Source organism: Hyaena hyaena, unplaced genomic scaffold (assembly GCF_003009895.1).
Source record: "Hyaena hyaena isolate Hyena2069 unplaced genomic scaffold, ASM300989v1 scaffold_1309, whole genome shotgun sequence".
NCBI classification, from domain to species: Eukaryota; Metazoa; Chordata; class Mammalia; order Carnivora; family Hyaenidae; genus Hyaena; species Hyaena hyaena.
This window is the reverse complement of record NW_024081943.1, coordinates 65,419-81,812: the sequence shown is the minus strand read 5'-3', so window position 1 is coordinate 81,812 and position 16,394 is coordinate 65,419. Positions and strand designations below refer to the sequence as shown.

Genomic DNA, 16,394 nt, shown 5'->3' with positions numbered 1-16,394 from the left:
AACTCTCCTACCCCAGAACTAGTGAGTCTTTTTAGTGTTATTCAAATATAATGCTTCTTATTCTTGGAACATTAGGACACTCTTGACTGAACTATATATATTTTCCTTATTTCTTTCCTCACCAGTACCTCCATGCAAAGATAGGAAGAGTATAGAAAAAAACATGAATTTCTTATCTGCCTAATGTTTTCTGTGAGCATTATCAGTGAAACACTTGAAATAAAATATGATAGAATCTGTTGAGTTCAGAAAATTATCTGTGCATTTAATAGCTCTGTGGGATCCTACTTCAGTGAGCATATTCAGGACTTGATTTGTGAACAAAGTCAGACTTGATTCGGTAAGACTTCCCATAGGAAACTGGGAATGTTAAAGCTAAGTCAACATCTTAATAGGAACACTTGAAGTTACTCTGTAAGCACTGATAGGTTTGCATTCACAGTTATAAATGTATTATTGTCCATTAATTAAAAGTGGTGTTTTCCTCCAAATACCATTATGTCTTTTTCCCGCTGCTATTTGCTTTACTGTTTTCCCTGGATCACATTATTTCTCTCTATGAGAATATCTCATGTGGTGTGTAAATATGGAATTAACTACCTCCTTCATTTTGAACTAACAGGAGCAAGGTTGTTTCTCTTGCTGGGGCTGGCAAACTTTCTGGAAAGGGTCATATAGTTAATATTTTTGACTTTCCAAGTCCTATGTCTCTGTTGCAGAAGCTTAGCTCTACCATTTTAGCTTGGAATTAGCCAGATATGAGATGTAAACAAAGGGGAGTGGCTGTATTTCATTATCACTTTATTTCTAGAAATAGGCAGAGAGCCAGGTTTGACTCGTGGGCCTTAGTTAGTTTGCTGACCTCTGTCTACTTCTAACCCAATATACTAAAGTAGTAAATCAATCTCAAATCTTTTAAGGGAATTAGTAACTTTAAATTTAGGCTTTCATGAGGACGTGGAGTAGAATATCTTGAAACTTCTCCATATGCTGTTTTGCAGCCCAGTGGCTTAGAGGTCATAGAGAGAGATTTTCTATCTGAAAGACGCAGTGCACTTGGATGAACACTAACTGCAGCCGCCCCTTTTATCAACATTTAGCGAATTTGGAAGAAGGGACGCTGTGTTTACCTACTCAATGTCCATTCCACCCTCTCTCCTTACTAACAAAACCTGGATTTATTTGAGGGGTGACCATATGCCTAGCTAAAAACCTGGATTCGCCATACTCCTTATTTAAATGCTAATAGCATGTAACATCCTTCTAGCAAATGATATGCAACTGAAATATACTTGGTGCAGCTTCCAAAAGCAGTTGTTTATAGTAATTTTTAAAAAGTACAGAATCAGCTTTTGCCCTTAGCTCTCTTTTCTTCCTACCTGGAAGGCAGTTTGATACCTTATATTTGTAAGTTATATTGCATCCAGGATGATAAAGCCATGTGTTTAAGTTGGAGGAAACTAAAAGTTCAAAGGAGATTGGGCTCTGGCCATTCTAGAGAAGGTTATAAGTACTGTCATATACACTTGAGTATGGATTCTTGGATTAGGGTAAAAATTTTTTAAATTTTTTTAACATTTATTCATTTTTCAGACAGAGAAAGAGAGAGCATGAGTGGGGAAAGGGCAGAGAGAGAGGGAGACACAGAATCCGAAGCAGGCTCCAGGCTCTGAGCTGACAGCACAGAGCCTGATGCGGAGCTCAAACTCACAGACTGTAAGATCATGACCTGAGCTGAGGTTGGACGCTTAACTGACTGAGCCACCCAGGTGCCCCAAGGGTAAAATTAACCTTATTGGATTAAGTCACTGCAGTCAGTGTCTAACACACACCACCCAACTGAATACCCTAGCTTTAAAATATCATCTCTATTTATTGTGTAAGAGTAACGTGATCAAAAATTCAATTTTACACCAGAGTCTAATTTCATTAATGTCTCATTTCTGTTTCTATCTTTTTTTAAATAGCCTCTTCTCAAAGACAGTTCTATTTCAATATAGCATTTGGTTAGGAAATGGAAGAAATCTCAAAAACACTTTCCCTGTACTAAGACGGTATTCATTTGCAGGTATGTTCAGATTAAATAATTCTGCCTGCAGTGCTCTCACTGGTGTCACTGACCCTCAACTAGGGTATGAACGAGTGGGAGGAAGAAGTAGAAATTGAAAGAGCTTTTAAAAATCAATATAATGGTAGGTTGTACAAGATGCTGAAATAGAAGGAGTTGCTCTTAAAGAAGCAGTGGAGTAGCTGGGTCACAGTGCATCAGGTCAAGTTTTCCTTAGGAACTGCTAAATGAAGATGGGATCACGACAGCAACCACACAGTCTTCTGGGAAGGCAGATGTTTGTCATGGGATTCTCGTAAGATTTGCTTCTTAGAATCTTTGGGCTCAGTGCACATCATTTATTTCCTAAAACTTTCCCACAAAGAGTGTGATTCTCATGGTCTTTAAAAATAAACAAAATATTCCCTTAAAAGACTCGTTCCAGTCCATACATGACTAGGAATGCCAGAGACAGAAATGAACCTCACACAGGAAAATATCCTAAACACATTTGATACTTTAACTCATTAACCCTTTGATACCTATTCTAACTTTACATTTTGACACTTGGAAGTGTTTCTAAAGGAAAGAGATTTGTAAAATTTACTTGAACATTTTTTGGGCACAAATAATACTTTTTAAAGACAAATTATAAATAATTTGCATACTAGACTGTAAAAATTTATGAAACATTCTGACACTGTCTACTTTATCTCTAAGGAAATACAGTTTTGAAACCCTGTCGCGTGAGGAAAGGTGTTCGGATTTTCTTATTCCACATTCTTGTGTTTCTTATGTTGAATTTATTTACCATGCCATGCATGGACTATGATGGGGTACAAAATTATTTGTATGCAATCTTTTTAACTATGTATTAGTCTAAACAAATGTTTACACAAGTCATAACTTTAATTAATGAATTTTTATTTGTCCATTCCAGAAATGCTGGATTTCTCCAAACCTAGACATACTTTCTGCAGACACTTAATGTGTGCAGAAACATATTAGAATTAATGCTATTCTCATATGGCACATGTGTTCTTATCATGCTGTGAACATGGAGAAGGGTGGGTTTAAAAGCTCCTGGGCTTTTACTACTAAACAGTCTGAAAAGCGACTTGCATTTACTCGTCACCAAAGCACTTCCTTTATAATGCTGCTCATCATTTCACAACAGATACTAGAGATATGGATGTCGTTATCTTATTGGCTATATTCTTTCCTGATATATAATATGACTTACAAAAGTACTAAAACCTTTATGCCATGGTACAGCAGATAAATAAACCTTACAATTAAAAACTCAGTAAAAGGTTCGTGTCTGGTGCCACAGATGACTTGGATCCTGACCCTAACAGCTAGAGGATAGAAAGAACTTCTCAGAAGAAATGGAAATACCAGAAGTATCTATTTTGCTGTTTGAGGACTTCTCAGGGAATCCTGGGCCTTGGAAGGGGGTGGCATGGTGGTCTGCCATGGGTACATACCTAACACACCTAAGTATATTCCCCTCCTTCAGCCACAGAGAGATCTTGGGTAATTTTGGGTGGGTCTTTTATAGTAACCACATTTTCAGATAATTTTAGAATCTAAAAACATCCCCAAACTCACACTTAAATGGTGTCTTCACACTTGACTGTGTCTCTCCTGAACGTTGGGCTTAGCCAGTTAAAGAGTCCAGAAATGAGCCTCACAAGGAATCTCTAGGTCCTGATCGTCGAAGCACAGTGGGCTGACCATCAGCAATTAGTTTGAGAGCCCAGCAACTCCTATTTTAGCAGGGATATGAAGAATCCTCCAGATGCTATTATAAAGCATTTAACTTAGCACTTGTGAAGAAATGGGTGGAAGCCGACTAGTGACTCCAGAATCATCTTTTCTCACCTGTTTTTGGCTTGCTTATGGCTCTGTTGGTCCTTGGAGGAGTAAATGCTATCAGAGGAAATATGTGCAGATCCAATCATTCCAGAAGATAGCAGGAAACTCCTCCTGGTGAGTGGCCCAAACTGTATCTTCTAAGGTGGGAGACCTTAAAATATTTTAGTATGTTTCACTATCTGTGTTTGTATGACTACCACATCACATTAAAAAATGATGTGTAAAAAAGCAGAAAGTCCCATTTCAGTCTACAAAATTCTTCTGAAAAATAATTAAGACTTTTTATATAATTTAATTCTTATATCTTGATCATACAACAGTATGATATTTCAAATTATGCCCTATCCCATTTAAGATTATTATTAACTTATAAATGCATCCCAAATCATTTTAGTAAAAACATTTCCAAATAATGAACAATATCTCAGAACTGGATAGACTTTAAATTTCACAAAATGAAGCTATTAGAAATATCTTGAATTTTACATAAACTTTTCTGACTTTTCCTTACTTTTATGAAGATCAGACATTCTGTTTTCAAGTCACAGTTCTTTTCTTGGTGTCTACTTTGGTGTGGATCCTGCCATTTAACCTCCTATGTTTGTTTCTTTGCCTCTAAAAGGAGGTTAATAATTTTGACCTTTTGCATTGGGGTTTTGCTCCTCTGTGAAGAAAAACATTAATGCCAGCAAAGTACCTTGGGATCTATGGGTGAAAGTACAGGAATGGAAGGAATTATTCTATTTAAGAGAGGGGAAAAGTATATATGCTTGAGTAAATGTGTTTCACATGTGCTGTTCTGCTCCACTGAGGGTGAACGGAGAGGGGTTACCAGAGTGGGCAGATGCTCACATGCATATTCTGACTGGTACGCAATAATAGTGGGGATTTTACCATTCCGAGCACATAGAGACTCACTGACCTGATCAATTTGCCTCTTCATTTATTTATTCACGGCTGAAATCCACTTGCAATGTGTGTGCCAAGCATTCATGTTAGCAGGTAGGGAAATAAAGATTGCTTAGTTTGTGCTTTTAAAATGAAGCTAAGAAGAAAATTTAATTCCAGAGATTTCATAAATGTGTTTTAGCAAATATATCTCCATAAGCCTCATGGTACTTATTGTTGAGAGTGAACGAAACACCTTGTGAAACTGGAGAAGATATGTGAGGGCTGCTTTATTTCCTTTAACTTGATCCCTGTACCTGTCCTCTATTAAATTGCTTTTGATCTGGGCAAGGACCATGGCAGGTAGTCTCTCTTCAGGAGTAGTAAGACCATCTGCTCTGCAATCTCTCTCTTAGATTCATTCCTTTGCAAAATAACAAGGACATGAAGTAGACGTCCCCATTTCCCTACAGGAAATACTTTTACCTCTTTCCTGCTTGAGATCCATTTTGGATAATACAAATACCCAAGAGCAAGCTTTAAATAAGATTTATCAAAGAAAGAGTCTGCCAACTAATCACACTTGAATCCAAAATTTTATAATTTTCGTTGGGAGTGACATATGATCTTGGACTTACAGAAAATACTCATTTCAATTAAACACTATAAATTGTTCAAGACGGGGTGAAAGACGGTACCCAGCCTCCTTCCTTTTTCTGTCATCTCCTTTAGAAAAGACGACACCTACCAGTTTTGTAAAATCTAGATGAAAACCACTCAAACCCCATTGTCAGGTAAATCAGGGGCTTTTTATTGACACTGCTCCCCACAGTTCCATAAAATCTGACCATTCCTTTCCTCTAAGAGTGATAATAGTTTAGACTCAGTGAGCATTTGCTATGTATCAGGTGCTGTGCTCAGTGTTTTACTTTTATCCACTCAAATACTAATTCCAGGAACTGTACATGATGAATAGTAATAGTCTGCCAGTCTACTAATGTGTAAACTGAAGTTCGGGAAGATTGAGTAACCGTAGAGACTCAAAGCTAGTAAGTGACAGAGATAGTATACAAACTCAGGTCTGACTGTTTTTGGAATCCTTCTTTTAACCCCTACACTGTGTTGTCTACCATCCAACACCTCTGGAAAGCAGACGCTTCATTTCATTCCCCCCTATTATTAGATGCTATTCTCTGTCTTTCTTACCGCCCATCTCAGAGGGGTTCAGACTCACCTGCTGTGATCTATTCACCCCAAGTCATTAACCATTACTGATCTTTCTACAATTCTTTGTAAATGTGTGAGATAACATTTTTTGTCCTGAAATATGTTTGTCATGTATTGTTCTCAATAAGAACTGTCTACTGTATACTCTTAAAGAACTTGTGCTTTTTCCCACCTGGTTTGTCTTCTGTTTAAATTGAGTAAGATTATTGACATTTGAGCACATTCCATTGTTTAAATAAGTAGACATGAGAAGAAAAGTAGAAACTTGGGAAACCTCAAGCTAAAATATGAAGTTGGCAAAATTTGACCCATAGGTTCTCGGGAAGATATCCTTATCTGTCCAGTTCTCTTTTCATTAGACAAGTCAACAGTTGGAAGGGTCTTTTATAAGAGGCCTCGTCACCTCGGTGTAACCTTTTCCAGGAACATGCATTTGTGATTAGCATTCTGTTGTTTGGTGGACGGTCATTAAAAACTCCTATCATAATTATGGATTTAACTTTTTCTCCTTGCATTTTTATCCATTTTTGCCGTGTGTATTTTGAAGTTTTGTTATTGGGCATAGAAACATTTAGGCTTATTTTGTCATTTTGACTTATTTACTCCATATCATTATGAAATACCCCTTTTTTATTCCTAGTAATACATCTACTCTAAAATCTTCTTTGCTTTATAGTGATAGAGTCCTTCTGGCTTTATTTCTTTGGTGTTGGCATGGTAAATCTTTTTATGTTCTTTTAAACCATCGTAGCTGTATTTTAAAGTTTGTTTTTGTAATCAACATATAATTGGAGCTCACTTTTTTTTTTAATGTTTATTCATTTCTGAGAGAGAGAGAGCACAAGCCAGGGATGAGCAGAGGGACAGGGAGAGACACAGTATCCAAAACAGGCTCCAGGCTCTGAACTGTTGGCATAGAGCCCCATGCGAGGCTTGGACTCATGAACCATGAGATGGTGACCTGAGCCAAAGTTGGAAGCTTAACCTACTGAGCCACCCAGGTGACCCTGAGCTCACCCTTTAATCCAACCTGATACTCTTTAGCTTTCAATTCCGTGTTTTTTAACCATTTACATTTAATTTGATTAACGATATGTTTAGATTTTAGTTGTCACCTTGCTATTTGTTTTGTAACTGTCCCATTTATTTTACCTTACTGTTTTAATTTTTTCTAGCTTCTTTTGGATTGAGTAAATATAATGATTTCCTTTTATCTTCTTTGTTATTCTCTAAGCTAAAACACTAAAAAAACATAAGTTTTATCAGACTTCTGGTTGCCATAGGGTTTATTGTCCACTTTTTATTATAATCTGCCTTCAATTGTTATTCTACCATTTCAGTATTGAATATGACCTTTCAACATATTTCTCCCTTCTCGGATTTTTTGCTATTGTTGTCAAACACTTTATTTATAAGTTTGTTATAAATCACCCCAATCGTAGCCCTTGTTTTTGCTTCTGTGGTCTAAATACATTTAAGCACTAAGAAATGTGTCTTATTTATCCTGTAGTTACTATTTCTGGTGTGTTCTTTTGTGCATACACACATTTCATTCTGGTATTATTTTTCTTCTGCCCAGTGATATTCTTTAATGTTTCTTATCCTGTGGGTGTGCTGAGGTATTCTTTCAGTTTTTCATGTCTTAAAATATCTTTATTTCACCTTCTTACTTAAACAGATATTTTCACTAAATATAAGCTTTTATTTTGGGAAGTTTTTAAAATTTTCTTCCAGAAATGTAAATGTGTAGCTCCCCTGTATTCTCACTTGTTTTGTTTCCAAGGATTCTTTTGCCATCCTACCCTTTGTTATGTACAGGAATATGTCATTTGTCTTTAGATGTTTTTATAATTTTTTTAAAAATTATAGTTTATTTTTGAGACAGAGACAGAGCATGAGTGGGGGAGAGTCAGAGAGAGAGGGAGACACAGAATCTGAAACAGGTTCCAGGCTCTGAGCTGCCAGCACAGAACCCAATGCAGGGCTCAAACCCACGAATCAGAGATCATGACCTGAGCCAAAGTCAGATGCTTAACTGACTGAGCCACCCAGGCACCCTGTTAGATGCTTTTTAAAATTCCACTTTTTTGGGATGCCTGGGTGGCTCAGTTAAGCATCTGACTTTGGCTCAGGTCATGATCTCACAATTCCTGAGCTCCAGCCCCATGTCCAGCTCTGTGCTGACAGCTAGCTCAGAGCCTGGAGCCTGCTTCAGATTCTGTGTCTCCCTCTCTCTCTGCCCCTCCCCCACTAACACTCTGTCTCTCCTTTTCTCAAAAATAAATAAAACATTTAAAAAACTTAAAAAACAATTCCACTTTTTTGACTGATTGATAATAAAAAGCATTGGTATAGTTTTCTTCATGCTTCTTGCACTTGAGAAGTTGGGAGATCTGTGGGGTTTTAGTTTTCAGGAAATTTGGAAAATTTTCACCCATTATACTTTCAAATACTCCCTCTTCCTTCTTCAGACTCTAACTGCACAATTGTCCAGCTGATCGTCCTCTATTATGTACTTTTTGAGCACAGTGATAATTGTCTCAATGTACTTTTCTGCCAATTCTAGCCTCTGTGTCAGTTCTCTATTGGTCTTGGTTGATTATTTTCTTCATTTTAGGTGATGTTTTCTTGATAATCTTTGTATGCTGATAATCTTTGATTGGATGTCAGATGTTATTAATTTTTCCTGTTTTTTGCTGAATATTTTTACATTTCTATAAATTTCTTTAAATTTGCTTCTGAAATGCAGTTAAGTTACTTATGGTCAGGTTTACATTTGTAGTTCTTGCTTGTATGATTTGTTAAGCAAATCCAAAGTCGTGCTCAATCCACAACAAATTATTCTCTACTGAAGCAAGATTTCCATGAAGTCCATCCTCAGTGTCCCATGAGTTTTTTCAGTTTTATTGGTGAGAACAGGCACTATTCCTGACCCTGTATGAGTGCCAGGCATGACTGCCATTAATTCTTTCAGGTGGCCCTTTTCTTGGCTTGGAGTAGTTTTTTTTCACATACATGTGCTGCAATTCAGTGTGCCAAAAATTTGAGGGGATCCCTCTGTAGATCTCTGTTTGTTTGTTTCCATGTGCAGCCTTGTGCACTCAACATTTGCTAAGCCAAATCTATGTCTGGATGTCATTAAACAAATCTCCTCCGGTTTTCTGTGTTCCTCAGATACATGTTAACTTTGCTGACTTCCTTAACACAACAAATCTGTACCCACCCCCATGTATCTTCCAAAGCATCTTGTGTATACCTCTATTTAGAAACTCAACCCTATCTTATAAAAATACCTATTCACCTGTCTGTCTCCCTTGAAGGGAAAATTATTGATTTGACAACTTTATATCCATGTTATGTGGTAGTAGTTGACAATATTTGTTGTTGGGTGGATAAGACAGAATTCTCAATCATTTCTATAACTCAGAGATAAAGGTCCAGTCCTGGAACCTGGAAGGCAAATGAAAGAAAGAGTTAAGCCTGGAAGTTTAAAACAAAATTCCAGGAATGAGAGTCAAGTGTCAGTTGTGAGTAAGTGAATAAATTTCCTCTCCTAGGCTACTCAGGTTTTACATACAAGTTATATCAAACATTAAATAAAGTATAGAATATTTGGGGGCACTTGAGTGGCTCAGTCAGTTAAGTGTCCGACTGCAGCTCAGGTCATGATCTCATGGATTATGGGTTCCAACCCCACATCAGGCTTTGTGCTGACAGCTTAGAGCCTGGAGACTGGTTCAGATTCTGTGTCTCCTTCTCTTTCTTCCCCTCCCCAACTCACACTCTGTCTTTCTCTCTCTCAAGAAATAAATAAATATTAAAAAATTTAAAATATATATGTATGTTATAGAGTATTTTATGTTCAGTAGAAACTGAGAGTTAAAAAAAATTCTCTCTCCTCTTTACTTAAGTAGCCATCTTCTCTCTTTGACACAGTTGAACTTCATTTTATGTGGGCTCTTAAATTGTGTAGAACAATTTCCAAAAGGTCTTTGCTCACAAGGCAAGCTTTCACTTCAAAGACTAGGTTATTATGTATATGGGGGCTGAAGAAGTGTGAGTAGGAGGAGAAGTATAAATGAAGATTTTAAAAGCTTCTCTCTGTTTTCTGACCATGGCTGTCCCTTAAGGCTTAGACACTGCTACTTATGAGCTCTAGAGACTAGAGAACTGTTGATCCTTTTTTTTTTTTTTTTTAAGACATTGGCCGTAATTTTATTTCTTGAAATTTTTTTTTTTAATCCTCTGAAGCATTTGTCAAAAATTGAATGCAGATTGACTCCACTATTTCCCCTGTGGCTGTTTCTAGTTCTGTGAAACTCTTGTTCATTGTGCTTAGAATATTCTCTCTTTAAAATGTTGGTCCTGCCTCCTTCTTCAGATACCTGGCCCGGATGTGATTATCTGGCCACCATCTCACATAAGCATGTTCCCTTTCAGGAACAAAGTTAATGACCATTAAAGGTTTGGACCCTCACTTTATGGGTGGGCAGTAGTCTGCTACAGCATTATAACCTCACATGATAGCTATGTGGTTTTTCCCATTTCTAGGAAATATCTTCTAGACTTGATCTGGAAAATGAAAACAAATTAAAAGGTTATAGATTTCAGATGGTTTAAAATAATTTTGTATTGGTTAAGAGAGACTAATCTTCAAATATATTCTCAATTCAGGATTAAGTGCCAAACTTCAAGATGTCATTTGATTGTGACTGTTCCTCAATTTGTTCAATATCATTAGGTGTGCTTAGTGGCAAATTCTCAAGTAGAAATCCAAACAGGTAATGAGTAACATCCAATTTGCATGTAAGCCAATTGTTTTAGAGAAAAGATTAATTAAAAGAAGTGGTAAGTTAATTTAAATCAAGCAAAGCCAAGCAAGCATCTTCCCTGAGTTAAAATCCCTGACCCATTTTTATCTTCTTGGATACAGTATATAAATCTTCATTGGATAAATATCTCCACCAGAAAAAAAAAATGAGTTAAGAATCACATTTAGAGCTTTGAACTGAATATTTCCCGATAACAGATGTTCTTAAATCAAACAAGCTCATTTCACCCAGTATATTTAATAGTGTCAGTTTGCGTGTATAAGACTAAGCATGTTTTACATGTGACAGTGCTGAGGGCAGTGGGGAAAGGAAAGTGTACCCCATAACCTCTTCTCCCTTCACACTCATTATCTACCACACATTTAGCCATTTATGTTTTCACAGGCATATAATTATTGCACATATTATGTAGCCACAGTGGTCCCAACAAGCACTGGGGTTCAGGTTGGCAGCACATTTCTGTAGTGATCGTGACAAGCTTTGATAAATAAGCCAGTCGACAACTAACTTTATCTTGGAGAAGAGAATAAACACCCATGGAAAAAATGCTTTACCCTCTCTATCCAGAAAGTCACCGGTGCACCCAAGACAAAGTTTAATAAGGAGCCTTATGGATAGAAAATATATTAGTTATTTATAGTACCCTTTCTCTTTTTCTTCTTTGTCCATAGAGACTGAAAGAATTAAAGCAACGGGAATTTGCTCGAAACGTAGCTTCCAAGTCATGGAAAGATGAGAAGAAACAAGAAAAAGCACTTAAACGGCTTCATCAGCTGGCCGAGTTAAGGCAACAGTCTGAATGGTAAGAATTAGAGGTATCTCAGATGGTTCAAAACTCTCTTCAAAAAAAAAAAAAATCTCTTCAATCATTGGGGAAATGTCAAGATAAATTTATTTGATTCACTGTCACATGGAAACAAATTATATTTAATCAAAAGACATGTTTGAGGGCAAGTGTTTTAATAGTTAAAGCCTGATAAATTAGTAACTTTGGTATCTGACTTTTTTCCTTTCCAATGTTAATTTTATGTGCTCTTTCATGAAATGATCTAAGAATGATCCTAATATACTAGCACATATTCTATCCAGCTGATTTAAAAGGGCCCATATAGCTCTTTAGTAATTATTTTAAGTTTTGTAATAATAAGTTTATTTTGTTTTTTTTTTGTAATACTAATTTTAAAAACCTTAAGTAACAGTGCATCTTTTAGGGGAGGAAATAAATCTGTGCATTTCCCCGTACATACCTATACCTAGAATAAATGACACTATCATTGTCTAGATGCCAAAAAAAGAAAATAAAAGATGTAATGAATGCAGTTAAATTTACCAAACACTGCCAGCTAAATTGATAATTATAACATGTGTATACTAATACATTCTTGTAGCTAAAAAATAGCTGTTTTACATAAGCTTAGAACTGCTGAATGTTTCAAAATGAGATTGTTACCTGGAACTCAATTAAATTTGCAGATTATGATTTGTGTTCATATGAATCATAATGTAAAACACCTAATGTAGCTAATTAATGAAGTTGGCAGCAACCTAGTGAATTGTGAAATTTATAGCTCTTTGCCACAATTTAAACCCCTGTTGAAATAAAACAGAATGCAATAAATTTGAGAATGAATGATTCAAATAATTGAGAACCATAAAATATTACACCTCAAATTTTATTCTAAGAAAATATGTATTTTATTTATTTTAAGGATCAATTTATGATAAAAAAACACATTATTCACCTTACATATATTCATGTATTTGTACCACTATCGTAGAATAATTTAATTAACTCAAGAAACTACATAGAAGATAATCCTATTAAAAATAAGTGAGAAATTTGGTATGAAGAAAATATAAAGTTTGGAAAGCCATGTATCCAGAAGTGAGGTTACTATAAAAATGCCTGCTCGGAGGTCATTATAATCGTAGAAATGAGACACACATCTGGTACTGAGCTTTTGACACATTGTCAATAAGATATCAAATTGTCCTTGTCAAAATAGAACTTAGAAGGAAAAGTCTAATGATAGTTATGATAGCATGCAGGGGAAAAAATCTGAGGAACATGTTAATTCTTGAGTGATTTATTATGATATTATTATGAGATTATAAAAAAGGGGGCAAACCTTACTATAGAGAGACAACATTTAGATAGGTCCTCTCAGGCCATATATCAAAAACTCTTAGTAGCCTTAATAAACATATATTTTTGGGGAGCCTGGGTGGCTCAGTCAGTTGAGCATCCGACTTCGGCTCAGGTCATGATCTCACGGTTCGTGGGTTCGAGCCCCGCGTTGGGCTCTGTGTTGACAGCTCAGCCTGGAGCCTGTTTCAGATTCTGTGTCTCCCTCTCTCTCTGCCCCTTCCCTGCTCATGCTGTCTCTCTCTCTCTCTCAAAAATAAACAAAATTTTTAAAAAATTAAAAAAAATAAACATATATTTTTTTATTATTGGAAAGTTGTCATGCTTCTACATTTCTACTCATTTATTACATATTTCCTTGGGAGAAATAGAAATGGTGATGGTTATGATGCTTTTGTTTAAAAGTTCTGAGTTTTCCACGCTACCCATGAAGTGTCTTCCAAATTAAAAAAATGAAAAATTCTACTAGTTAAGGTTGAGCTGAAATTGTATTAACTAAACAAACAGAAACTCAAGCACATTCCTTACAGGATAGACAGAATCTCTAGGTTCCATTTTTTTCATATTGTTAGGGAAATGATAGGTGTTTAGTTTTTCACATGCAAAACTTGAAACTAGGAAAATTATTGCATTCTTTTCTGCTACATGTCCTCTGCCCTCCAGATAATTGTTCTCTTTGTTTAAGCAGCCTCATGGCCTAAAGGAAGTCACTTAATAGAATTATTTAATATTTTCATTTTGGCAGCTGAATTGAAAAATGGAAGTAAGAAATAAAATGAAAAAGAAAAAAAAAAAGTGCTTTATCCCTCTCCTGAAAAACTTTTCTCTGTCCATGATTCTCCTAACAAGGGCTTGGATCTGATAGTAGGGCTTCTTGTAGGATGGTTCAGACAACAAGAAAATTCTCCTGTGATTCTACAGAAGAGAGAGGAGAATTTATTAGTGATAAGAATATTGGAATTGGACTGATGAAAATAAATAATGGCAGAAAATTGTTGATGAATCTTATAAAGGACAGTCAACTTTGGCCATTTAATGGGAAAAGCAACCCAACCTGGTTCCTTAGGAAGCCCAGTTACTAAATGGGGGTAGAGAGTCATTCTGTTTCTAAACTTCTACTATATGTAAATCTAAGTATAGTGCATACTGATATGGACTTTTTTCCAAATTTCAAAAATTATAAGATCACTGACTTTGAGAATATAAGAGATGGATAATGTTATATCATTTAAAGAAAATAAGTATCAAACATATTTGATATGTTTTTTTTTTTTCCTGTTTGGAAAGTATACTTTTGCACAGAAGATAATTAAATTGTGCATGGATTTAGTCGTCAAGAATTAGAGTTTGGGGAGAGCTATTAGAATGGACAATCTATTAATAAGTAAGAAGGGGCTAACTTTATAGTCACTTTTTTATTATAAATAAAAAATAATTAGGTAGAAAATATAGAAAGAAACTAAAGAAGGTTCTAGAGAAAAGAGTGAAATCGTAGGATATAACTATAAAAATTAAACTTTAATTATGTTAAAAGGCAAAAAATAGTATTAAAATAATAGAATTGAAAACCACAAAGATAGAAAATTGGGATTTTCCAAAGTAATAAAAATTAACTAGATTTATGATAAGGTAACTTAAAGTTTAGAAAGCAATGAGATAAAGAGTTTAAAGCATAAACCCTAGAGGTAGAAAAGATTAATAATGAGAATAAAATGCTAAAACTTGTGAAAAATATAATCATAAATATAGGTTGGATTGTACAGTAAGAACAAGAATTAAGGATAAGAAGAGCAAAATATAATACAAAAACAAGAGGAAAGATGCTTAAAAATATTGGAAAGAATATAAAAGAGAGAAGCTTGCACTTTAGAGAGGTAAATGGTCAAATAAAGCAACCATACAGAAAAGAACATTTAGACTAACATAAATCAAAGCAAGAAGATACACAAAACAGTGCCAGGATAATAAGCAAAAATATTATCAAGGAAAAATATACAGAGATAATATAAAAATAGTAACATCTGTGTCATAATGGAATCATGAGAGGCAGAATGCTAATCTCCATACACCAGGCTTTTGAAATAATTTCTGCTAAGTGCAGATAATATCAGATTAATTGACATTCCTAGAGAAGGTAACTTAACAGGAGTATAGTTACTACTGAATCGAAAGTGTAGCCACAAATATAAAAAAGAAACTCTTTGGCACTGAGGCAAAATTCCGAGCTGCAGATGTTTCTGCTGTTTAACCTTCTATCCACAGACTGCAGGCATTTTAAAAGACCAATAACTACCGTTAATCTCTGTGCTTTCTGTTTTCCTTTATGTTTAAAAGTAATACTGAATAAGCCATACACTATATTAGCATGTTCCTTTCCATTCCTCATATCAAGTATGCCTCAATAACCTCTCTAAAGAACATTGAAAAAATGATTTAAAAAAAGAAGATTAATGTGATGATTAAGAAGAAAGATTTCATTATGAAACAGTTACTGGAAATTTTCTGAATTTATTTTCCACAGGATTCAAGGGAACAGTATAATTCTAAAGTGACAGGCATTAGTTTATGAAGAAGGAACAATGTGAAATTATTAAAAAGTGAATAGTGGCTGAAACTATTGTAAATTAAAACCTATATGAGCATAGTAAATGAAAGATTGGATATTGTAAAAAACTGAAACAGCAAAACAGAAATTAAAAACACGAAATTCCTTCCGAACTAGAGACATAAACTAAAGACACTAAAGTTTGGAGATAAATAACACCTACAGGATATATTCAGGAGAGCCAACACACTTAACGTAAGTTCCGGCATAAAAAGCTAAGACAGGGAAGAAGCAATAATCAGAGAAATCAGAGAAGAAAATACAACTGAGCTAAAGAAGTTGAATTGAAAGTGCCCAGCAGTAGTAGTGAAAATTAACCCAAAGAAATCAAATCTGTAACTCTGGTCTGGTTACAGACCAGATATGTATATATATCATCTCTATGTATATATATCATCTAATATCTATATAATATCTAGATATATCTATATAGTCTAAAATAAAAACATATTGTGGATAGTAATTATAATAAAAATATAAGTTATAAATATTATAAATGAAAAAGAAAATTACAAATCACACAAGTGCACAACATATTCCTTTCAAAAACAAGTGAAGGGAGACTAAGTATTTTTCTGCGGTATGAAACATGTAGCAAGACAAGGAAACAAAGTACAATAAAACCTTGCATTGCAGGCAGTTTGTTCTACAAGTGTTCTGTAAGATGAGGAAAAATTTTTAATACTTTTAACTTGATAAACAAGCAATGTCTTTCAATATGAGTAGTACCTGATGCCAAATGTCACATGATCAAAACTGAGCCAATGGTTC

The 16,394-nt window shown here is 35.1% G+C and overlaps 1 protein-coding gene across 1 annotated transcript in view; it reads left to right on the top strand.

Moving 5' to 3' along the window:
• ZNF804B (zinc finger protein 804B) overlaps positions 1-16,394 on the top strand; it is a 169,785-nt gene that overhangs the window by 148,424 nt on the left and 4,967 nt on the right. Inside the window, exon 4 of the mRNA XM_039223266.1 lies at positions 11,544-11,674. Within this exon, the coding sequence (XP_039079197.1) occupies positions 11,544-11,674 (131 nt within the window). The remainder of the gene's footprint in view (positions 1-11,543; positions 11,675-16,394) is intronic.